Source organism: Acartia tonsa, chromosome 6 (assembly GCF_053477335.1).
Source record: "Acartia tonsa isolate MP-2025a chromosome 6, ASM5347733v1, whole genome shotgun sequence".
In the NCBI taxonomy this organism is placed as follows: Eukaryota; Metazoa; Arthropoda; class Copepoda; order Calanoida; family Acartiidae; genus Acartia; species Acartia tonsa.
The window spans coordinates 23,955,880-23,980,866 of NC_137265.1; the positions used below are offsets into that span (position 1 = coordinate 23,955,880).

Sequence of the window (24,987 nt, forward strand, 5' to 3'; positions counted from 1 at the left end):
GCCGAACCCTGAAAGTGACATAGTAACCCAAGTTTCGGAGATTTATTGCTTTCAAATTCTATTTAACTTTTTATCCCCAGAGCTAAAAGTAGAAAGAAAAATCATTGGGGGTAAAAAATTAAAAACAAGATTAAGCAATTCTAAAGTAGTAAAAGTTTTAAAGCAATTTATTGTTTATTATTAATGTAGTTTTAAATTATCTTTCTATTCAAAGCTTCCCTGATAATTGTATAAATATATTAAAGATCTCATAAAACACTTATGCATATACTAAATAAAATTTAAACAAATTTGTGTTAGGTAATATCTTGTAAACGCTGGGACCATGATTTTATAAAGCCTTGTATTAGTCCGATATGTACAAATTTGCCTTCAAGAAAAAGTAATCTCCCAGCCCAAACTCGATAAATTTCAGGAAAGTTTTATATTGGTCTTGGGCAGGTTTTCACCTTGTTATCTATTTGATATGCTTGATTTCTCAAGAGGGTCCGGTAGGATCGTAGTCGTTTGTTCTAGTATTATTCCTAAAAGTTCACAAGATATTAACTTTTTCTGAAATATCATATTTGCTTTGTATTCAAATAGGCTAAGAAATGAAAAAAAATAGCCTGAATCCTTCCATGGAGTCCTCACTAAAATTGCAAATTTATTCGATTCATTTAAAGAAATTTCCACAGGTCAAAAAACCTTACAACTTTCTTCTAATAGGATTGACCTTATTTTTCCATTTCAGGTAATCCAGATATTTTGATCTGCGGAAACTGCAAGGAACTCTTCAATGACTTAGTTGACATGCTGGACCACAAGAAAAACTATTGCAAAATGAGATTCACGTGCAAATGTCACGGTCAAATCCCGTGCGGACATTCGTCCCCCGTGGCGGCAGTTGCTGGTGGCGGACAAATTGCCCCCCCTGCGGGTAAAAATACATCCAGCGCATTTTCTCCTGTGAACAATAACAACGGGTCTAACAATACAGCTTCCTCATTAGGTAAGAAAACAATTGTTTGCAGCAGATATTTTCTGTAAATGGTGTTTGACGGTCATAACGTCAATCCATGGATTTTAATCATTTGTTTGTTAAACATTAATCATCAGATTTTAAGTAATTTTATGATTTATTAGGTTAAGGTATATAAGATAGTAGCCACTCTATAGATGTGGAGCAATTGGTTGTTAATTTGCTGGCTTTGATTTTATGAATGGCGCCTTCATTGAATTAACTCATTTAATTAAAACTAATTGACATGTTATTTAAAATTTTATGATTCTAGTTATTTCTTTCATCGTATTATAAACCGCTTTCCGCGGATATAGAATGTACAATTATAAGATTAAAACTAGTTTTTTTTAGCCCCGAGTTGCCAAAGGCACGGGCTTAAAAAACTGGTTTTAATCTATGATTGTACATTTCTATATTCGTAGAAAGCTGGATATAATACGATGCTAGACATAGTTTTTTCGTGTGAATGAGAACCGGTTCCTATCCACCGGATTCGAATGAATACGAGAAAAAATTATCCAACCATGTTTCGAATAAAATCAAATATAAACAAAAATGTAAATATGTTTGTTTGTTGATTTAAAAGATTAACAACAAATTAAAAATTGTGTAAAATATAAAATATTTTTAGTAAAGCAGCTACTCTTTACCTAATGTATATCCTTCCGACTTAAATACCATGGGTGAGAAGTTAGGTTGTAGGGGGTGGGTTAATTCAGGGTCCAATTTCGTACAGTTCATATTTTTCTTGAGTTATAAGAATATAATTTAATTATGTAATATAATGTACAAAACAAAGAGATTCTTAAAACCAAATATTGATGAAGCTTTTTAAGCAATATTTTAGTAGAAATTTTGTCTTTGTCTTCTTAAGTTAAATTACTTATGTTTATATACAATATTAGAGTAATAGAACAGAGGGGCACAAGCAATGTCTCCACTCTACCCACGGTGCGGGGACCCGGCGTTGCCGACTTTTGATGATCAGCCAATATCGGCGAATTCATTAACACAACCAATTCCCTACTTCAAAGAATAGTTATTCGGGGTATACATCTATGTATATATTGATGTCATTACTTTGTAATAAAAATGCCTGATATGAATTTTGTAATAATCTTATTTTGAAAAGTTTGATAAGGAAGGGCTAATTAAAAACTTTAACACAAAGATTAAATTTCTCAACTTTAAAATTTGGATTAGCCTCTGCCCTTCAAATAGGGAGGGAGGGATATTTTATCTGCAGAAAAAATGTTTTAATTGCCAACTTTTAGAAAAATATGTTTTTGGATATTAGTTTTTCATATAAAGTCAGAAAGGTTAGGCTTAAAATATTTGAGAACTTTTATAAAATCTAAATTTGTACAACTTAGAGTGTCGAAACTTTTCTAATCAAAATATTTATATTCATTAGAAGTAATTTTGTTTTTATCACCATTGCAGGGGTGTACATAGATTTATTGATAATTGTCTTGTAATCTAAGATTCCTTAAAAAGTATCTTAAAATTGATATTTTTACTGGCATAAAAGTTAGAGATTATATGTATTACTTGTCTTTGGATCGAATTGCCCAGCCCCTTTACTCCCTACTCTTATGTCATAAGATACAGTTTTGCCTTCATTAAGCTGATATATATATTAAAAAAATATTACCGGGTAGTTTACATACTCTTTTTCATTATGAGTCTATTTAAAAAATTGCCTGACATCTATCACTTGCTTATGGTATTGTGGTATCCGCCGAGGATAAATGGCAGACACCGGAGTTCAATTAGATTACGGCAGTGTGACAGACGTGGACACCTTACTATAGAGAAGCTACGCTTCTCTAGCATTCACTAGATAATAATCAACATCTATTTCAGTTGTCACTTTATTGAAGGTTTAAAGGATACTAAAGCTATATACAACAAACAATAAATACATGGATAGGAATAAATAATCATAACATAAAAGCATTATAACACATATACAATAGTCAGTTTGGGCAATAATGATCCCCCATCCCTGGAAAGGGTGGGGGAGAATTAAGAATACAGTTAACCATAATAAACATGACAGATTCAATCATTAATTTTAAGCATAGGGAGGGGGTCGTCAGACCCCTTCCCCAGGACTCGGGGGAGGGCCCTTGACCCTCCACCGAACCCCAGTTCAGGGGTGCCATAGGCATGGCTCACGGTTGCCGAATACCACAACTCTCCCCTCGGAAGGCTGGGAGAGGGTTTCCCTACCAGACTTCCGACAGTGGTTGAGGCCTTCGGTCCGCTCCTTAGGGCTAAGATATATACAAACGATAATGATTCAATGGAATCCTAGTGGTGAGTGTTTTCTCAGGGTTGATGGGCTCCCAACGTGGGATAGAAGGCAGAGGCTGGCTTTGGTTGGACACGTTGTTCGGCGCCGGCAGGTGTCAGGTTGGCAGGTGGCACCGTTGTTGCTGGAACGGTCAGCAGTGGGGCCTGCTGGTTGTTGTTGGCAGCGGCTGGGGCGCTGGCTGCCAGGTTGATCGTCTGGGCAGCGGCCTGTCCTCCTGAGGGGCCGCGGGGTCTGCCAGAGGGCGGTCCTGGCCTACCTGGGCGGTCATGCCCGCTATCAGCTGATTGCATAGACACCATCTCCTCGGCTGCTTCCCTGCCGATGGGAATGGCATCCCAGTCTACTGAAAAGTCCCGGGACTTGGCATGGGTGAGCCTGGCTCTAGCCAGAGCTTTCCTATACAAAGTTGGATGGTACAGGAACACTTGTGACATCGCATTCAGGGCTGCTCGGACGCCTCCTTGTGCTGCTGCCAGAGAAATGATGGTTAGGTCCCCCAGCAGTTTGAGGATCAACAACAGCAAGCACAGTATGGCTGCGCCATCTCCCCACTCGTGGATAGCTTGTCTAAATCCAGCCCAGACATCCAGGGCGGCCTCTCCTTCCTCCGCCAGTCGGTCAATGTTGTAGGACACTATCCCATGGCCGAACAGCTGCCTTGCTGAACGCAGGAGCCATAGGATAGGCCGGTCAGCATGGCGCTCTTGTATGCTGGGAACGCCAGCAGTTGTTGCCAGTCGTTCAACTCAGCCTGCGAATACAAGCCCCCTGAACTAAAGTCATCTAAGGGCTCTGTCAACAATTGCTTAGGCGTATCCAGCGGGGGTGGCCTCTTCTTAGGAGCGGGGGTTAACTCTATCCAGCCTTCCTCCGCGTGCACAGTCAGGGGGTATGTGGAGGAGCAGGGAATCTTGGTGGCGTGTTCACTATATACTCGTGTCACAGCGTCTACAAATCCTGTGGGTTCTACTGGCACTTTGTCCCAACACTCCTTGTGTTCGCGGACAACGTATTTATGGCGTTGGCAGGTCAGCTGCAGCAGGATGTCTCCCCTCAGTACCGAGAACGTGCTCCCCTGGACACGCACCGGGTGGGCCGGGTCTAGTTGCTGGAGCTTCCAGCAGTTGGCCGCTACTTCTTCTGCTGCTGTGCTTTTCATGCGCGTTTCCAGGGTAAACCCAATATAACCTGCATGTATTTGGGCTTGTAGGGGGACGTCAACATCCCTAGCCGACACTCTGGGCAGCGCAGCCGCGGCTGGGTCAGCTGCCACGAACAACGCTGGATGGTTGGTGGCATGGGCCTCGAAGTCGCAGTTCACAATCGAGGTGGGGTTGGTCATGTTGATGAAAAACTGGGCCTGATGGTCAACCAGGTATGCATCCATCACTAGGCTGGGCTGGAGGCTGCGGATCAGCCTCAAGGGGCAATCTCTCCCCAGGTGGTCCCACACGTAGGTTGCTTCCCCAGTGATGCAGGACAGCTCAGAATGGGGACACTCCAGGGTCAGGTGGTCAGATTGGGACTCCACCCGTCCATCCTCTACCACGTAGGTCTCTTCCTTGACCAGCAGCCGTCGCTCCTGGAGCACTAATTCATTGCGGTACAGCTGGCCCTCGAAGTGGACGTCCTCCCCTTCACAACCCACCCCCTCGGGGCTGTTGACGAGCGCGCCCACCATGTCGATGGTGAAGAACAGGGGATGGTTCAGCTGGAACGTCAGTGGCTGGGTCTTGCCTGGCAGCGTGTAGACTCGGTTCCTGGCCAGGTCTCGGCACGCTTCTGGGTCTATCTTGGTTGGCCTCATGAGGGTGGGGACCGAGGTCACCTTGAGGTGACCCCATACCCCACACCTGAATGTCCACTGGGACACGGTGAGCTGGCAACTGTACCCGGTTGTTTCCCTCACCTTGACTTGCTGCAGGACGTGCACTTCATGGCCCAGGGGCACCTCCTGGTGTAGGGGCTCCGTGTTACACATCTTTTCTTTATTGTAGGATGTGACGTGGGTGGGGTTGGCACAGTCCCATCCCACCAGGACGTAGCTGGTTGTAGGCCACACGGCTGCCAGCAGGAGGCCCCACAGGACCATCCACCAATGGGAGAGGCTTCCAGGCAACCATCTACCTCGCACACGCGGCTGGGGATCTTCAGCTCTGGTCACGGCTGCTTCTTGTGGCTGGACACGGCTGGGCTGCTCCTGGCTAGATACAAGTTTCCATTGAGCGTTATCTTTGTGCGGCCGGGGCACCCCGATACCCTCCCCAATGACAGACTGGCAAGCGACTGGCGCTTGCCTGGGTGTCGGCTCCCCTAGCCCCAAGTGCTCCCTTCCCTTGTCCAAGGCATGCCCAGTGGCATGGGGCTGAAGTGCATGTGGCACAGGCTCGCCCTTACTCACTTCCCTCCCCTGCCCTAGGAACTCAGGTGCATGTGGCACAGGCAAGTCCTTATTTTCCCAAATTTCAATCTCCCCAGCCTCTGGTGCAGGGGGCACAGGCAAGGCTGGGGTTTTACAATATCTTGGATACAACACATTTAACAAATTCAACTTATCCTGGTGTTGGGCAGCTGGGTTCCTTCGGCTGGCAGGGGGCTCTGGATGGCATGTAGCTGGGCTCTCCCTGCAGGCTGGTGGCGCTGGCTGACTGGGGGTGACGGGTGTCACCCCTTCCTCTGGGACTGCTGGCTCGTTCCAGGACTCAGGTCTCTCGATGGCGGCGACGGTTGTCGCCCCAGACATCAGGTTGGAGGCTGGCTCGTTCCAGGATCCAGGTATCTCGGTGGCGGCGACGGTTGTCGCCCCAGACATCAGGTTGGAGGCTGGCTCGTTCCAGGATCCAGGTATCTCGGTGGCGGCGACGGTTGTCGCCCCAGGCACCAGGTGGGAGGCGCTGGATAGCACCCCCCCGTCATCCCAGGTGGCGACGCCGGGTGGCGTCCCATACATCGATGCTGAGGCGCTGGCTAGCGCCTCCTGCCTCTCTCGTTCAGCGGCCGCCAGGGCCTCCCCGTACACCGTCTCAGGGACGCTGGGTAGCGCCCCTCCACTCTTGCTGGGTAGGCTCAGTCGGGCAGGTTCCATCATGTTGAGGCTAAAAGGCTGGGGCCTCAGAATCTCTGGCTCGGCGATGTTGTTGGGTTGTATCAGCTCTGGCCCCAGGTGGTTGAGGCTGAAGCCTAGGCCAACCCGGTTGGGTTCAGCCGCGCCGCCCAGTACGTTGATCCTAGCTGGGACAGTCCCAAACTGCGGCATCCCATCGGCTCGGTCCGCAGCTTTGGGGGCGGCTGCTTGCTGCGGTGGTGCTGGGGGCGCGCTCCCTTCCATGTGGGCCACTCTGCTGGGCTTCCCTGGAGGGGCGCCCTTATCGGCGGTGCGCCTGCGGCTGGCTACCTGGGCCCAGTCAGCTCTACAATCGGCCGCCGTGTGACCGTCATAGTGGCAACGCTCGCACTTGGCAGAACGGTCACGGCGTGGCTGGGTGCGTCTCTCCTCTAGGCTAACTTCCACAGGCGTCGGGCAGTCTCGAGCTCGGTGGCCTCTCCCCTGGCAGCGGAAGCAGCGACCTGGAACCTTGTCATCTGGAGCGACCTTCCCCATCTGGTGGAGACCCGGAGCCAAGGCGCCAATCTCCATTGGCTCCGAATCATCATACTGGGGCAACTGGATGCTGGCGGATCCAGTCAGCCCGTCGGTAGAGTCCACTAGGCACACACCTTCTTTCAGTTGCTTTGTGATCATGGTGACGGTAAACATGGCCTTACGAGTGTACTCAGGTACACTCGTAATTTCATGTCCCATCATGATGCGTTTTACATTGGCGTTACGAATTCCACGATTTAATTCGTCCACCAACAACTCAAGATCCTCATGGCTGTAGGCGTCCCGATACAGGGCACATTTAGTGGATATGTACGCCTGTATCGGTTCTGTCGAGTGTTGCTTGTAATCCCTAAACGCTTGTTTAAGCGTTTGGGATTCAAAAGCAGGACGAAATAGCATTTCACACTCGGCCTTGACCTGCTCGTAGGTCAAGGCTTGGCCTGCCTCGCCAAACAGATGGGACGCCATTTCCGCCGCTTGCCCTACCAGTGACAGTAGGAGGGCGTTGCGGCGGTTGAGGGAATCATGAGGTGGCACGCGGTAAGCCGCCCATGACATCTCGAGTCTGCGGATATGTGACGACCAGGATTGCTTGGGCGGCCCTCTATACTCCGGCAGATTGCTCAGCATCAGTTTGCGGTACTCGGCTGGGGCTGGCTGAGGGTCATCCTGGAGCCATCCTGGGGCTTGATCACCTCCTGGGGCTTGCGGCTGGTCCATCGGGTCAACGGTTCAACGGCGGGGCACAAAGTTATACAGTACTAAAAATGAATGGTTTGTCACTTGAGGCTTTCTAGCCTAACAGCCAACACTGTTTGTATCACTAGGTTGGTAGTTTAGTTGCAAAGGTATAACTTAGCTGTACTTATCACTAGTTAGGTGCTGAGGTTGTAGGGTAGATAGATGTTGAGGGTCTGAACTGCTGTCAGGAACTGATTGGGTTTTCCTTTATCACACTGGAGCTAGAAGGAGAGAAGCTTGTAATTCTTTATTTGCTCAAAATACCCCTGTTAAATGCTATGGAGTAGCTCCGCTCCGGTGTGTGTGTGTGTGTGGGTGTGCGTGAAATCTCCTGTCCTTGCAACGCGCGTACGCACCGTCAAATCCGCGCACACGGGGAAAACGCGCACTTATCCCTCAACTCGCTCTCTCATTGGTCCGCTTTGTCCGTTGAATTTATGATATTTTCCGCACTTTGTTGCGCTACCCGTGAATGGCGCTCTGTGTTCCCGGTCGCTAGCCCCACACTACAGACGGACTTAGTCTAGTGTGGGTAGGAAGGGGGAAGCGCGTGAGGGGACGGGGGTAACTCCGTCCGTTCCCCCTGTGAGGGAGGGGGGGTAACTGTGTGCTGGTGTAATAGTGCCTTTTCTTCTTAATCCTAGGCTTATCTATTATATCACCCTGATTGTATTTGCCTTCAATGGAGAGGGGCTCCTCCCTTTCCCCTGGAATAAGGGGTGTATTGTTGTTGTGCTGTAGGCTTGAGGTGATTTGATTGTATATCAGGGTCTTTATTATATTACATCTAGCTGCTATTTTTGTCCTTATCACAATTGCATAACAGATTTGTTTACTAACCCTGTTCTATTTTTAGCTGTTATCACAATACACAATAAATCCAAGCCTGTTCTATTTTTAGCTTTATCACAACACAACAATTTGTTTGCCAAGCTTTGCTCATAAATCTATTGTTTAGCCATCACACCAGGGTGGTAATCCCTGCAATGTGACATAATATCTGTTTTTCTAGATGGGTGGCTGCGTTGTAGCCTCTCAGGATACTTGGAGTTGACGTAGTTTTTCTCTGTTCTGGTGCACTACACTCGTATGTTGGCTCGCAGCTTGCAGCTATGTGGCGTGTTTCAGCCTATCGGCGGCAGGGAATGTCCCGTCCTGCTAGCGCCGCTGATCCAAATCCGGCTGATGGCGGCAGGGAATGTCCCGTCCTGCTAGCGCCACTGGTTCGGATCCTGCTATTTCTTGCAGTAAAGTTGGCCTATTTTCAGCCGTTTACACTTATTTGGCTTGTTTCAGCCGATCCGCAGGCCTGTTTCAGCCCTTTGAGCGCTCAATTCTCCGTTAGATATCGGCGCTGCTCGCGGTTCTTCGTCAAATTTCGCTGTCTCGCTTCCACAACTGCCGGATGCAGAGTTAAACTTTGCTGTCCAGGGTGGGTAATTCAGGTTGCTTGCGTCAGTTTTGCCAGTTTCACTGCTGGGAGTACCTTAGCCTCAGATGCGCGTCTGCTCTACACTTGTGGTTCGCCGTAATCTCACACAGCTGTCACCAAAAGTTGTGGTATCCGCCGAGGATAAATGGCAGACACCGGAGTTCAATTAGATTACGGCAGTGTGACAGACGTGGACACCTTACTATAGAGAAGCTACGCTTCTCTAGCATTCACTAGATAATAATCAACATCTATTTCAGTTGTCACTTTATTGAAGGTTTAAAGGATACTAAAGCTATATACAACAAACAATAAATACATGGATAGGAATAAATAATCATAACATAAAAGCATTATAACACATATACAATAGTCAGTTTGGGCAATAATGATCCCCCATCCCTGGAAAGGGTGGGGGAGAATTAAGAATACAGTTAACCATAATAAACATGACAGATTCAATCATTAATTTTAAGCATAGGGAGGGGGTCGTCAGACCCCTTCCCCAGGACTCGGGGGAGGGCCCTTGACCCTCCACCGAACCCCAGTTCAGGGGTGCCATAGGCATGGCTCACGGTTGCCGAATACCACAGTATAAATATAGATTTTGATGCAAACAAACCGAGATAAATATTTATGGTAAAATGCTAAAATTGTTAAAGCTCACAAAGTTTTGAAGCTATAAAGCAGGGATCTTAAGGATAGGACAATTTACGATAATTTGATGTACATAATAATCTTTAAAAAAAATACCTCTTCTGTAGATTTAAATATTGGTGAAAAGTTTGGACACTGCTAGTTTGAACCAACCAATCAAGACTGAGTAAAAGTCAAGGAGGTCCAAGGGGAGGGGGGGGTAAAGTGGGGATTACCCCCCCCCAAACGAATTTGTGGGGTGCCGTAGGCAAAATCTTTTTTATTTTACCCCCCCCCCTTTTAAAATTTACCCCTATCTTGGGCACCCCCTAACCATTTAGGAGGGGGGATTTACCCCCCCCAAACAATTTTGGGGGGATAAATACCCCCCCCCCAAAAAAAAAAAAAATAATCCTTAACAAAATTTTTTTTGGCGAGCTTTGCGTTCATTTTTACTACTAGATATTTAATAGTATTTAAATTACCCTCCCAAAAATTTTACCTCGGGGTTAAATTTTGGGAGGGTAAAAAATATTTACCCCTGCCAACAGATTTTAGGGGGGAGGTAATTACCCCCCCCCCCCCAAGCAAATTTTAACCCCGGGGTAAAAATTTGGGAGGGGGGTAAAAAAATTTTACCCCTCCCAAAACAAATTACCCCCCCGTAACAAATTTTACCCCCCCCTAAATAAAAAAGCTTGGACGCTTCTGGTAAAAGTTTTAATTTTTAAACCAAAGTATGGGCGCCCGGACTTACATAACTTTGAGTACTTTTAAAAATTTACAGTTCAAAACTATTAGAAACTATTATTATCCCTTCTCTCTTATCAAAAACAATTACAGCATCCTTTCTAATTTTCTATTATGTTTTTGCGAATATGAAACACTATGTTGATGTGATACTGTGGGAAACTATAGGCACACTAATATCTCAACAAACTTATACAAATTCATTTTATCACAAATTCTAAAAAAAAGTTTTCATAATCTTCTCAAAGTTCGAAGATAAATTTTTTTCTTCATAAATTTTCTGATATCTTTTTATCAACTATCGTGCTATGTATGAATCTTGATTAACTTTTTACTATTAAACATTTTCAAGGGGTTCCTTTCTTTTTTATTTTATCACCCATGCTATTACGAATATTATTAAAATAGTTGAAAAATAGATTAGTAGTTGAATCTTTTGAAAGGTTCCGCTTTGCTAAAGTCAAAACTACTATTACAAATAAATAGCAAATTTACATTTTTTGTTGTTGAAAAATTGAACTCTGTAAATAGCCTACATAGCCTAAATTTTTTTTCTAATTTCTGTTAATTTACATAATTTATAAAACAGGCGGCCTTTCATTTAGAGTCCTCTAATGGCCATTTCTTTTTTATGGGGTCATTTCTTTCTAGGGGTGTTTTCTCCTGATGATACCCTGCCCCCAAAAAGCTGTAAACTCTCTAAGGGTCTATGAGAAGCTAAACTGTAACTGTTCTGTGGCTAAAGAGATTTTTCGGTACAGACAAACACAGATCCTATTAATCAATATGTAGATAGCCCAAAAAAGATACACCTAAATAACAAATGTATTCCAAATGTCTAATTGTAAATATTTTTTTTTCAGAATGTAAGGAGAAGATTGGCCAAGGAAGTACAAGTACCAGCAATACAACATGTAAAGGCAAACAAGTGTACTTAAAGTGTACAAAATGTACAAACGTGTTTGAAAGCGCCTGGGACCTCATCTCCCACGGACAAAGTGAACATTCTTTAAATATATTCACGTGTTCTTCATCCAGTAATCAAGGAGGCGGCAACATGCATCGCAAACAAAGCTGATTTTCACGATTCTAAATTACATATTTCAGTGAAGATTTGAATTGATTATGGTATACTAAAGCAGCTCTGATTTCTTATTCTCTAAGCTTTAAGAAGATTCTTGTTTTCGTAGATAGATCTATCAACTTACTTGCTTCTTTAAAACGACTGACATCTGCGTTTATAGCCTCTAGGAGCATCTGAAGTGCTCTTTCTGTTAGTGAGGTACTATTGGTAATGAGAAAAACCTCTTTTATACAATTGATAAATTTGTCAGCTTTCAACTTTTCCCAATCAATCTAATTCAAGAAACATGTATTAAAAAAGTTTTTTTCCAAGAAATTGTAGACTGGCCGCTTAATTATACTGTAGTCAATCGCAACTCTTCACTGAATATTAAAATAAAATGATTATAATAAAAATTGTTCTGTTTTAGAATATAAAGCAATATAATGATGTAAAAATCTACTTAAATTCTTTAGAATAATTGTTACTTTTGTTTAAATATAATTCATAAGTTTAATTTCTGATTTAAATTGAGTTTCAAGGACAATAGCATTCAAAAGTAGCTACAATTAATTTTTAAAAAAAGGGTTTGTTTATTAAAATTATATAAATATATTGCACCTAATCATATAGTGTAATTTGATTTAAAGCAATCTATGTTTTTTAAAAATATTTTAAGTAACTTCACACAACTTCCTCTGAACTTATAGAGCGAGTAGTTATAAAGTTTTGCCAAAGACTGAATTTGAAAAAGTGTTTGATTTTACATATTGATATTTTCTTTAATTTCAAGTTAATTTTTCTGTTATTACTTTGAATAAATTTAAGGGCCAAAATATTCTAGCCAACAAATATCAATTATTTTTTTTAAGGGATAAAACAATACAAAGTTTTTTTTTCCTTTATAAGATTTTTTTTTAGGTAAGATTAATGTTTAATCATTAAATTAATGACATAAAATTAAAAAAATATAATTTTGGTATTAAATTTTGGGGAAAATAAAGTTTTCTTTAAATGACACTTTCCTTTATTTCTGAATAATTCAAAGTTTGTATCATTTATTTTACATTTTACATCTAAAAAATAAACATTATTAAATTAAGAAATATGAATATAATACCAAGAAAATTGCTCACATAAAAGAAATTAATTCTATCAGTATTGAGTATAGGTATTCTTTTATAACTTTAACAAAGAAAAATTTTTAAAAGGGAAGAACAGTGAATAGAAGATAAATTGAAAGATTTTACAGTGCCTATAAAAAATGACATCATACTGGCCTACCATTGGTCAATTAAAATGTATACTGGCCTGTCATTGGTAATTTTGTCTGTGTATTGGCCTTCTATTGGTCATTTGTATTGTATGACGACATTTTTATGGGCACTATAAAGAGCTTCGATAAATTGGTCTTTGATTCAATTTCTCAATTTGCCGAAGGCAATGGTAGCGACGATATAATTATGCAGATAAAATAATTATCGTCAATTGTTCTATCCCTTTATCCCTGGATCAACTGCACTGCCGCCAAATTAAGATATTTAATTATTAGATGTTTAAATTATCAACTTTCATGAAGCTAATTAGTTGATTCATTTAATTAACCGATCTTAAACTTAGATTCTAGGTTCATGAATTTATTTCTCTCAAATTCCCTTCTTTAGAGGGTCAAAACTTCAGCATATGATGCTTAAACTGGCTATCACATCACTATAAATAGGGCAATATTTAATGCTTTACCCCAAAGCGCCAAACGATTGATAAAATCTTTTCCCCCCTCCAGAAAAAAAATACGAGGGAAGGGGGGGGGGGGGAGTACCCTTTTTCCTTAATGGTCAACCTATATAGGCCTATTTCATTTTTTCTGTGCTCGCCTAGGCACTTTGGAGGAAACCGCCAAAATTATGTATTTTTTTTCATGCTCAATTTATTGGGTGTCCCAAAAAATCCAGAAAAATCTTACATAGCTTAGGTAACAGAGCGTTCGACCAATTCAGATGTTTGACTGCATATTGTCCGTATTCAGTTTTTTGTTTGACACTCTGTATCAATAAAATTTCTAGAAATTTTATTATGATTTGAATTTCTTTGTTCTATTTTTGTTGTTAAATTTATTTAAAGATTGTTGATTTATTATTTTATTTTTCGTTAATTAACAATTTTTTCTTTTCAACCAGATAACAATGAATTTTCTTAAAAACCTAACAAAACTTTTTTACAAACAATAATAGGGTCAAGCGGGGCATTAACCGGTAAGGGGCATTACCGGTAATTTTTTACCCACCCTCAGAAAATGACATTTTTCTCCATGTTCTAATCGACTGACAGAAAAAAAACATAAAAGCAAATTTGTTCCTTATTAAATTGCCTACAAAAAAGTATAAAATGAAATTTTTGTGAGATGAATTTTAAGGGTACTTTTTGGGTCTCAAAGTCGGACGAAAAATTATTTTTTTCAAAAAATTTTTCACCTAGGTGTATAAAGATCGACCTACACAAAAATTGGTAAGACCTAGAACTGATCCGTAAAAACCTTTTGAACTAAGAATTGCCCGCTTTTTCCAAATCCATTGAGAGCTCAAATGTAGAGTTAATATTTTTTTCAAAAATGACCAAAGTTCGAGTGGGGTATTTTTCGGTAACGTCGAAAAAAAAATTTAAATTCGATTTTTAAGATCAATTTTCAGGTTTTCTTTGATAAAATCTAAAATTCAATATGGGCTTTTTAAGAACTAGGCCAAAAAGTGAATATAACAGGTTTTTTTATATAAAAAAATTTAAATTTTATTTTTAAAGAAAATTTTTGTGAAAAAAAAATCGAAATTTCTCGTTTTAAAAAAAAATGATTTTTGAAATAGAAGGAATATTCCGATCTTTGTGAAAATTTTTGTGGATAATCCCTATAACCTATACTAATTATGATTATTTATGTTTGACTGGCCGTTTGGCCGTTTTTCATCGTTATTTTTTAGGTTGAAAAGACGTTACCCACAATGCCCCACCATGGGGCATTTATCGGTAATTTCTTTGAGTCCAATTATGACAAACTTCTAAAAGTCCTAGGATAACGTCCTATTAGGACCTGATAGTCCTTTCCGTAAGCTTTCTAATGGTCTTGGTCCCATTTAAAAATATTAATATTTACCCCATTTTTTTTTCAAAAAACCGAAAAAATTACCGGTAATGCCCCGCCTCACCCTATGTAAAAAGTTAAAAAAAAAATAAAAATATGAAGGCTTTTTGGTTGTGAAAATATTATTAGTTATTTATCGCATCGGATTATAAACAGCTTTCCGCGGATATTGAAATAAAGATCATAAGATTAAAACCAGTTTTGTTAGCCCCGAGGAGCCGAAAGCCCGGGATAACAAAACTGGTATACATTTTATGGGTTTTATTTTAAAATTCGTAAAAAATTGTCTGTATCACGATGCAATATATGATTTTTAGTATCGCTGAGTAACGGTTCTAATCCAGGGGATATTAATCGGTTTCAAAGCCATACTGGACAAAATATTCTGTAATCTAAAACAATAAATAATTCTAAGCAATCGAATGATATATAAAATATAATAATATAGATTATCTAATATTAAAACTCAGTATTTTTGTGATATATGTATGTTTAAATCATTTAAATAAATTTTCAATCAATTCAAAAGAATTTTATATTTTTACTAGCGGCTTCGCCCTAATTAAAGAAAAAAATTACCTCTAGAGATGCCCCCACAAATTTAAAATAATTAAAAAAAATTGAGGGGGGATTTTTTTCATTTTTGGGGGGTTGGGGGTGTCCCACCCCCCAAGAAAATAGCCTAAAACCACCACAGGACCAGTAGGTATATTCCCTAAAGAGTAGAATCCGATCGGTTCAGTGGTTACCGAGATCTTAAGGGACGAACAGACGGACAGACAGACGGGCAGACAGACGGACAGACAGACAGACAGATGGACGGACAGACATAAATCTACTTTGTATTATATATATCTTTAGAGTAGCTGCTCTTCTTGCAATAATGTAGAGACAGTGAGAGTTAACAATTTGAATTCTATTCTTATTTCTTTCAGGGAGAAAGGGGTAAATGCTGGTTTAATAATTTAAGTTTAACAGCCACCAAAGACAGAACTTCAGACTTAGCTGTATATACCATTATCTATTCATTGTTCTATCCCTATATTTCTTTTCATTCAAAGAGATACAGGCGGCAGGGAGGGAAAAGACATTGGCTTGTTTATTACACTTGTCCCCAAATTTTTTTAACGTTTTCCTATTTGTTGGCTTAACAACTTTTGGGACTTCTATTGTTTTTTTTTGTTTTTGAGTAAAGTGTCCAAATAGATCAACCACTGATTGTAATTTACAGAATGGATAATTTAGTATAGCACCATTGAGTATGTACAGTACATCAATTCATCGGCCATTGTCTTATCTCTTTGGGTCCTGTACAGGCGGACATATAAAACTTTTTATTGAGTAGCTTTGCTAGTAACAAGATATTAGAGACGGTGAACAACAAATTCCGCATAAATCTCTAATCCACAAATTGATATTTTTCTGCTAAATTTTAAAAGCCTATAATCGATTATATTGTCAAAATGCTTGGGTTTACCGAAAATTAAGTTTTTAAAACGAAGGTTTTCTAGGGTTGGTGCTTCCGTTCGTCTGTACGTCTGTCCGGGAGAGCTTTTTTGTTGATTTGGACATGTTAGAATTGTATAACAATTATGAACGATTTAGGAAACAATATTCTGTATTTAAGCAGTTTTGCAAAAATAATTACTTACAATTTTTTAGACTTATGCACTTATATTCTGCATATTCAGTTCTGACACGCTACAAGTGTTAACGTTCCTTTGTCCTACCATTCCGGAGTTTCGCTTTTATGGATGTTGTCACCCTTATCCTATCATGATTCATTTTGAAGTATAATATAATTGATAGATTTTAAAATATCACTGCTGTTGCGATAACTTAATGTTTTTTTTATGGTTATTTAATCATTTGTTAGTTGAAGTTCATAGAATTTATAAATTTTTTATTTTAAATATTCTGATTTTAGCGATTCTATTAAACTTTCTTTTTGCAGAAGTGAAAGCTGTTTATTACCCGAGTTGACAATTTGAATTCTATTCCCTTTTCTTGGGTATGTACCAGGGATCTTAAGGGATGAGCTAATGGACGATAAATTGATGTACAACCCTATTATGAACAATAAAAACACCCCTTCTTTAGATTAATAGTATTGATGGAAAAGTTTAACACCGGTACTCCATTCAAGATTTAACAAAATTTCCCCAAAGTCATCAAACCAACGAATATGAAAATTTAGTTAAAAAACTTTGGGGATGAAGCAGTATGTCCCCTCCCTCCGTGGTATGCACAGATCAATAAACATTTCAAATTAGACAGAGAATATGTAATTTTAACTAAATTTATTACGTTCACGGATACATATTCAAACAAGGAGAATTCTATCCATTAGCGCAGTAACAACAAGCTTTCTAATTGGAAATCTTAGGACTATTTTATTACACAATGGATACTTTATTACTTGGATCTTACACCAGATTTTCATTTTCTCTAATTTAGTGAAACTTGCAGTGGGCCAAAATAACCTCCTTACACTCCCTATACCCCATATTTCCCCTTGTACTAGATGAACGAACTGACCAATAAAAGATTTCCATGCTAGCAAGCCAAATTGACGACAATTTTTTCCCTGTCATAATATCCACGTATATTCTACATCCATTATGATAACTTATAGAAGATTACGTAAATGTGTATCAGTTTGAAATAGGTAGAATTTATAGAAAAGCTGTGTAAAGAGTGTTATTGTATAGAGACTGTGTCATAATAAATATTTTCGAACCAACAGACAGTCTAACTTTAAGTTGCTACGCTACTAAAACGAGGTGATAGGGATGTTTTAGTAATGTTGTAAAAGTTAGGCCAAAAATTTGTAATTAAAAACTTTTATGCTTTTTAAAGCTTTGAATTTAAGTACAGCATAAAAATAAACATTGTACATAAGCTGTAGAAAGTCAAAAAATGTTTTTTAATAATGAAAATTATATCTGTCAGAAAAAAACTCGTTCAAGTGACATTGAACCCTATACAATAATTTTAGTTTTAAATTCACATCTTTGACTGTTTATTAATTGTGTCTTCAAGAACCCATCTGCCCCTCGGTTTTATCGAGATCTTATTTGACAGACATATTGCATAAACACTAAAACTATGTATATGCTTTCGCGAGATATTATTCTTTTATTGGCCTGTTCAAGGTTTTAAACAGTGGCGTGCACAAAATTTTCCAAGGGGGGTGCGAGAAGGGGAGTGTATTGTATGCACGCCTCTTGATTTACACATTAAAATTTAAGAATAATAATTATGTTCATAAGTAGTGTAGCAGTGTTTTAATGAAATATCATTATTGTATTGCCCTGATAAATGATATTAATCATTCACTGTATTTTATTATAGTGATTTAATCTACACTACATATCTAAATCAAATTTGACAAGGGTAATCATGACCATATGTAGCCCAGCAATGACAAACTGTCTGTGTTTCTTTTGTGATATTATCATTATTTAATTATTTAAGGAAAGCCTGCAGTACATACTTCGTTCCAACTGCTGTAAGACTGTCACAAGTAGACCCAAAGCCAAAAATTTGATGCCTCCAGCTCCTAATAACGAAAATATAGGCATCTTAAAATGACATTTTAGGTAGTTGATAATCTTTAACATTTTTATAGACCTCATATAAAAGATTTCACTGTTAAATTACACCAGCTAGAAGCTAAATTCTGTGCTTATTTTGTGCACAAATAATAATGTCATTAACTGATTATAATTTTACAATAAAAACACTCCATCTCATATTCAAAATTAGCCAAAAAATTCGGTTTAACTTTTGTGACTAAACATATATTCCTGGTGGCCAAAACAGAATACTAATATCTCATCCGTAAATATTTTTTCCCAATGTTCTATCCCTGTAACCCAGATAATGAGATGATGAAAAGCAATGTTATTAGGGGGAAGATTTTTTATTGCCCGTTGTCCTCTTCCTGTTTCCCAGAAAATGAGATGATGAAAATACTATTAGGACTGGTATTAGGGGAAAGATTTTTTTTATTGTCCATTGTCATATTCCTGTGTTCCAGATAATGAAAGAACTATTAGGAGTGTTATTAGTGGAAAGATTTTTTTTATTGTCCATTGTACCATCCCTTCATCCAGATAATGATATGATGAAAATACAATTGGCACTGTCTTATTATGTCTATCTTTTCTTTTTTCCTGTCGAATAACATAATAACATGTATACTAGCGGTTGCGTCGCTAGCCTCTACATATGGTGTATTCATTCTCCAATTATTTTTTGGGAGGAGGAGAGATTTTTTTCAGGGGTTGAATACGTCAAAGCTTTGTATTTTGAGGCGTTTCAAGGGTGTGAGGGGGGTAACCAGATGTATTTTCTTTTTTTCCCTGTCAATTAACATAATAACATGTATACTAGCGGTTGCGTCGATAGCCTCTACATGTGGTGGGTTAATTCTTCTAACATTTTTTGGGAGGAGGAGAGATTTTTTTCAGGGATTGAGGACGTCAAAGCTTTGTATTTCAAGGGGTTTCAAGGGTGTGAGGGGGGTAACCAGATGTATTTTCTTTTTTTTCTTGTAGATTCTGAATCTAACTTTCAATGTTTCACTTATGTCATGAAAGCATTAGGAACTGGTTTCATCGGAATTAAATCCGTTACACTACTCATAGCTATTTTCTTTTGAGTTTTAAGTATATGTATTTTGAGTCTTACAAGCGGACAGACATACAGACAATGGTGACTTGAGGAAATTTTTCACCACTGAACAATGCAACTGTTTAATTTATTTACAAAAGCTCTTTCTTGTTTTCTAGTTTGAAATAGCTGCATAATGTAATAAAATGTCTCTAGCTTTGTCTGAATATATGTAGTTAGGATTTTGAAATAGCTGAATAATGTAATAAAATGTCTCTAGCTTTGTGTGAATATAGTTAGGATTTTGAAAGATTCAACATTAGAATTTAATAATTTTGTAACAAACATTCTTTTAAATTTTAGCATTAAAAAAGAAATAGATTTTTGACGCTTTCCCTCACAGTGCCTAATAAATCATAGAATCATTCACTCTTATTTTGAATTTAAAAATATCAGGGGGCATTTTATCGTTTGTTTATTACCTTAGCTCATTTGAGATGAGGAAAAATTGGTTGCTTTGTAGCGTTGCTGGGTCAAGGCATCTAAGGTACGAGCCCTGTTTGGTTAGGGTCTCCCGCAAAGTGGTTAGGAAGGAAATAACTACCCCCCCCCCCCATATCATAATTTATAATATATACTTATTTTAGGGGGTTGGGGTCATTGCAGAGATTATCTTATCATTTATTTTCTTGCAGTCAACAAAACGACTTGAGACAGGTAATTTTTGTATGGTTCTGGCATAATCCTGTTATCAAATGTTAAAGTATAGGAGCAAAATAAATCTATATTCTATTGTTTTTACGCTAAATATAAAAGCGTTAATTACAATTAAATTATTTTTTAGCATGCAGTTTAAGTCTTAAAGCCCTTAGCTCTTATTCCTAACACGAAAAACAAGACAATGAAATTTTAGATTAAAAATACAAAAAAAACAAGGATGTTAACATCCAGTTGTTCAGAGCCTTCAAAATCCCGAAAGCAAAATGACGCTGAATGACACTTATCAATGTTTGTTGATGTGTTAGATTTTAGGCTATTTTACGGGCATAAAATCAGCCACTACAACTCTTACTATTCTTTAAAAGTTAGAAGGGGGAGTTTGAACTGCAAATTGTACTGGCGTCTTGTTTTGTAATCATGTTACATCACTAGCTAGGTGGAAAACTTTTTAGTATTTATGTTTTTTTTTTTTTAATTTACTAAAAAAAATCTCTTACAGAAAGGAGGGTGTGTGGCCTAATGGACAAGGCACCAGACTACGGATCTGGGGATTGCAGGTTCGAGTCCTGCCACGCTCGAATTTTCAAATCTTTTTTGATATAAACCAGACAGGTAGAGAACATTAAACTGCCAATTACACTGGCCCTTAAAGTTTTTATAAATTTTCACATCCGTTGCTTAAATGTTTTAGAGGGAAATTATTAGTTTTATAATACTAGTACATAAATACCATGCTATACAAGGGGCGTGTGGCCTAATGGACAAGGCACCAGACTTCGGATCTGGGGATTGCAGGTTCGAGTCCTGTCATGCTCGTAGTTTTAATTTTTATTAAATCATAAAATATATTTCTATTTCACTGGTCCAAGTTCACTTTCCTCCTTTGTTGGTTAAAAACCATTTAAAACCGTTAGACTTTTAAATTGTCTTATTAACTAATAATTAAACAAAATATATCAATATAAGAAGGGCGTGTGGCCTAATGGATAAGGCACCAGACTTCGGATCTGGGGATTGCAGGTTCGAATCCTGTCACGCTCGAAAAGTTTAACAACCTTTTACTAGATAATTAAAGAGGAGAATTGGTAAGGTTATTCATACTGGTCCCCAAAGTTTATACATTCTTAGGATAGCTTGAACACTTTTGAGTTTGTATTATGAATCTACAAATCTTTACATATATGTAGGGCGTGTGGCCTAATGGATAAGGCACCAGACTTCGGATCTGGGGATTGCAGGTTCGAGTCCTGTCACGCTCGAAATTTTTAATCGATTGTTTAATAACAAACTTTGGTCGTTATTTCTTATCTTGATCAAATGTATGTGAACGTAGAACAACTATAAACGAAAACTGTAAAGTAAGAATTTAAGAAAAAATCTTATGGTCTATTAGGTATATTTAATGTCAAAAAAGCCAACAGTATCAATTGCAAGCAAAGCTTTTAACATGCGAGGAAATCTTGTTACATAAAAAGCTCTACTACAAGACGTAATTATTCTTGTGTTCTTCTTTAAATTCGAATCAAAATATTTTTTCTTAGAATTACAGAAAAAGTCAACATGATTAAATTAACTTTTTTCTTATTTTGCCTTTCAAAATATATAACCAAAATATTAGTGTTTCCATAAAACCTTCAAAATTTTCGAATTCTGAATTAATGAGACATCTAATTTGTCCTGTTTAAGGTTTTTTTTAACACTTATAGCAAGGACATCCAGGGGGTGGGGGTTGTAAAAAAATGTAACGCTTCCAAATTTGAATCTTTTTCCCATTTATTGATACTTTTTGATATTCCCCCCCACCCCACAAAAAAAATTCAACAACTGCTAAGCTTCAATTAAAACCAAAAATATGTAAATGAACCCATGTTTATGCATTAATTGACAAATATACATCCAACTAATTTAGATTTTATTTTGGCTAATTTTATATTTTTTTAAGGTTTGCACTGATTACTTTAAGATTTAAGGGCACACCCAAAGAAGCTTTATTAAAGGGAGGTTTTCCAAAGCAGCTTAATGTATCAATGATAAAAATATAGCAATCAATAAATCTAGAAAAATTTGCTTATAGTAGATGTACTTTTTCCTCTTTAATATTTCCTCTCATAAATCAATAAATTTGATTTCATAAAGCTATAAATAAAGCAATATGAATTTGTTCAATCATGTAGTAATCCAAACAAACAATAATATTGCATATTTTACTTTAAAAAGTTTTAGTAGACTTCTTTAATTTTTTGTTTTTAATATATCAACATAAGAACAAAATCAATCTTATACAAAAGTAATAGAATGTCTGTTTGTCTGTCCGTGTGGCTTTGTTTAGCAAAGAATCTCGCTAACCGCTAGTCCGATATGGTTCTTCCTTATACATGTAGGTCAAGCGAAGATTCATAACTATTTGTGGGAAGATTATCTCAATGCCCCCAAGAGAAATCGCCTATGGAAAAATATACCCAACTCCTCCCGGCCAAAAGAATTTATAGGCAGCCAATAGCCACATATGTTAATAGCTATTTATAAACATAAACGATTATAATATAGTCTATTTAACACTCTAAATTTTTTTGGTTGTTTTGTTAGAAAACTTTATTAACAATCTGTCTAAAATTTTGATGTAGATTTAATTAAGGCTGCATTCATAAATGTGCTTTCAATTACGCACATGTATCAAATATAAAACCGTCAAAACTTAAATCCTTAAAAAAACACAAGTATGTCCTCAATTTACCTTCAATTGTTGCTTTCCCTCAAAGTGCCTGTCGAGCAATTGCAATTCCGCTTCTTATACTATAAATAAAATGAATATAAGGAGGGAAGTTAGTAGTTTTTCCTAAGCCTACACCTGTGTGGGGGAGGGGTCCTAACCTTGCGGGGCCTATACCAAAGGTGCCCTAATCCTACGGGGTTACGGGTTAACCAAACCTAAAGTAATACCCTTTCCCTTATTTTTATTTATCTATGAAATAGAGTTCGTTTGCTCAATTATTTTATATTTTGTATATTGTATTTTTAGTTTACAATTTTGACACTATGTGTAAGATATTATTAGATGTGGAAATGAAAATACACTGTATTCAAATAAAAACAAAAAACTATCAAAATTTTGTTAATTACTTTTATAAAGCTTTGCCTCTGAAGTAAAACACCTGCTAGGCTTTTTTATCAGCGAATCATTTCTACAACTTTTATTGCGAATTTCAAATTTTGCATGATGATTCCTGAAACAGTTAGGTAGAAAGCATAGCAACTTTAATTTTATAATCGAAGTCAGAAAGTCCGATAATCTGATAATAATGATTTTTGTACCAAGGCACAATATTTAAATTATTATATTTATATAGTCCTAAGTGTGAGTTTATCCTTTAACATTATCCTGTGTTTATGCAAAAAATACATAAATTTTATTTAGACTTATATATTTATATTCTGTTTATTAATTTCTGACTCTACAATTCTTGATATCCCACCGTTAGATTTTGGAGTTTCGCTTTAAAGGATGTTGTCATCCTTGTTTAAATAATTTGAAATGCCGTGTTAAAACAGCTAATCTTGAAAGACAAAACAATTTAGCATCACTTGAGTTTTAATCGAAAACGTTTACTAGGACCAATTTTGTTATTAGTAGCGAAGCTGCTCTGTTTTGGTTATTGTTCTTTACATTTTTCTGCCTTCAAATTAACAAAACAAGGTTTTTTCGGGACCAGATTTTCAAATTTATTTAGCCGGAAACTTAATGAGCGAGAGACGGGATGTCGCAGCTTTTTATTGTGAGGGGGGTAAATTAATGGGTTTCAATTTTTTGAGGGCGGTCATCCAATGTATTTTTCGATTTTGAGGGGGTAAATCAGGGATTCAAAAAGGTTGAGGGGTAAACACCACTTCACCCCCACGCCTTGGACGTCTATGAAATTAAACAAGAGAAGAAAAACTATGATCTTATATGATCTCTTTATTAACTAGTTACACCTAAGAAATGGCGAGACGATTATATCATTATCCATTGTCTTATCCCTATATCCTTTAGTGGCCAAAAAAATATAAATGTATCATTTTAATACCTACACATTGTTCTAATATAACTGTTTTATATTATAGTAAATATTTTATTACTAAAAGCATAGCAACTGTATAGCTTACTCTCTTTGCATGTAGAGATTAACCTATTTTATCAAGCTGAAAAATTATAGAAGAATTCCCTCCAATCAAAATTCAATAGTTCATTTTCAGAAATAGTTTTTATAACGTTGCTTTTTGAGATAGTCTTTTTTTATGACAAATATACATCCGTCTGTAGCACTATAAGAAGAATGGTTTATATGATTTATTGTATAGGAGTTTCTTAATAAGGTTTCTATGAACAGTAAGCTTTTATTTATAACTTAATTTTTGCTTCTGTCTATCCGTTTATTACTCCCTTAGGGAAATAGGATTAAAAGCTAGGAATAAATTGATTTCTTTGTGTAAAATCATTCTTGTCTCAGATGAACCCCATAGTGCATTAAAAAGGTCTATAAATATATTATGTATATTAGAACAGAGGCGTGTACAAGATTCATGCTAGGGGGAATTTATCCTTGCTTTCTCATAGAGAAGTTTGTACCCCAACAAGCGATGTTATGTGGGCGGGGGTGGAGGGTCTAAATTATTTCATTGCTCCCTTCCCCTATCTTATTTATTCAATTTAATTATTTGGGTGTTTCTTTCGGGGAAAAGAAATGGTCTGACATGTGGGCGAGGGATAATATCCTCCTTCTTCCTGTGCACGCCTTTGTATATTAAAACAGAGTATAAATCATTGTAATCTACTTAACTATACCCATATAACAACAGCTTAGGATAATACAAACAGTAATAAAGGAACAGGTAAAAAGTAAGGACAATTTTGTTAATAAGTAGCGCAACATTATTAAGTTAACATAATTTTAGTGTACTAGCGTCTACGCCCCTACAGGCCCCTATGGG

General features: G+C 37.9%; 1 protein-coding gene and 4 non-coding genes across 5 annotated transcripts in view; all 5 read left to right on the plus strand.

Moving 5' to 3' along the window:
* LOC145323024 (uncharacterized) overlaps positions 1-12,750 on the plus strand; it is a 29,456-nt gene extending 16,706 nt beyond the window's left edge. Inside the window, exons 4-5 of the mRNA XM_080165410.1 lie at positions 734-991; positions 11,350-12,750. Of these exons, the coding sequence (XP_080021536.1) occupies positions 734-991; positions 11,350-11,564 (473 nt within the window). The 3' untranslated portion in view covers positions 11,565-12,750. The remainder of the gene's footprint in view (positions 1-733; positions 992-11,349) is intronic.
* Positions 12,751-20,524: 7,774 nt separating this feature from the next.
* Positions 20,525-20,597, plus strand: TRNAR-ACG (transfer RNA arginine (anticodon ACG)). The gene has a single exon. It is a non-coding gene; the product is annotated as a tRNA-Arg (tRNA).
* Positions 20,598-20,762: 165 nt separating this feature from the next.
* On the plus strand, positions 20,763-20,835 carry TRNAR-UCG (transfer RNA arginine (anticodon UCG)). Its single transcript has one exon. It is a non-coding gene; the product is annotated as a tRNA-Arg (tRNA).
* A 152-nt stretch (positions 20,836-20,987) lies between these two features.
* Positions 20,988-21,060, plus strand: TRNAR-UCG (transfer RNA arginine (anticodon UCG)). The gene has a single exon. It is a non-coding gene; the product is annotated as a tRNA-Arg (tRNA).
* Positions 21,061-21,205: 145 nt separating this feature from the next.
* Positions 21,206-21,278, plus strand: TRNAR-UCG (transfer RNA arginine (anticodon UCG)). Its single transcript has one exon. It is a non-coding gene; the product is annotated as a tRNA-Arg (tRNA).
* Positions 21,279-24,987: the final 3,709 nt, after the last annotated feature.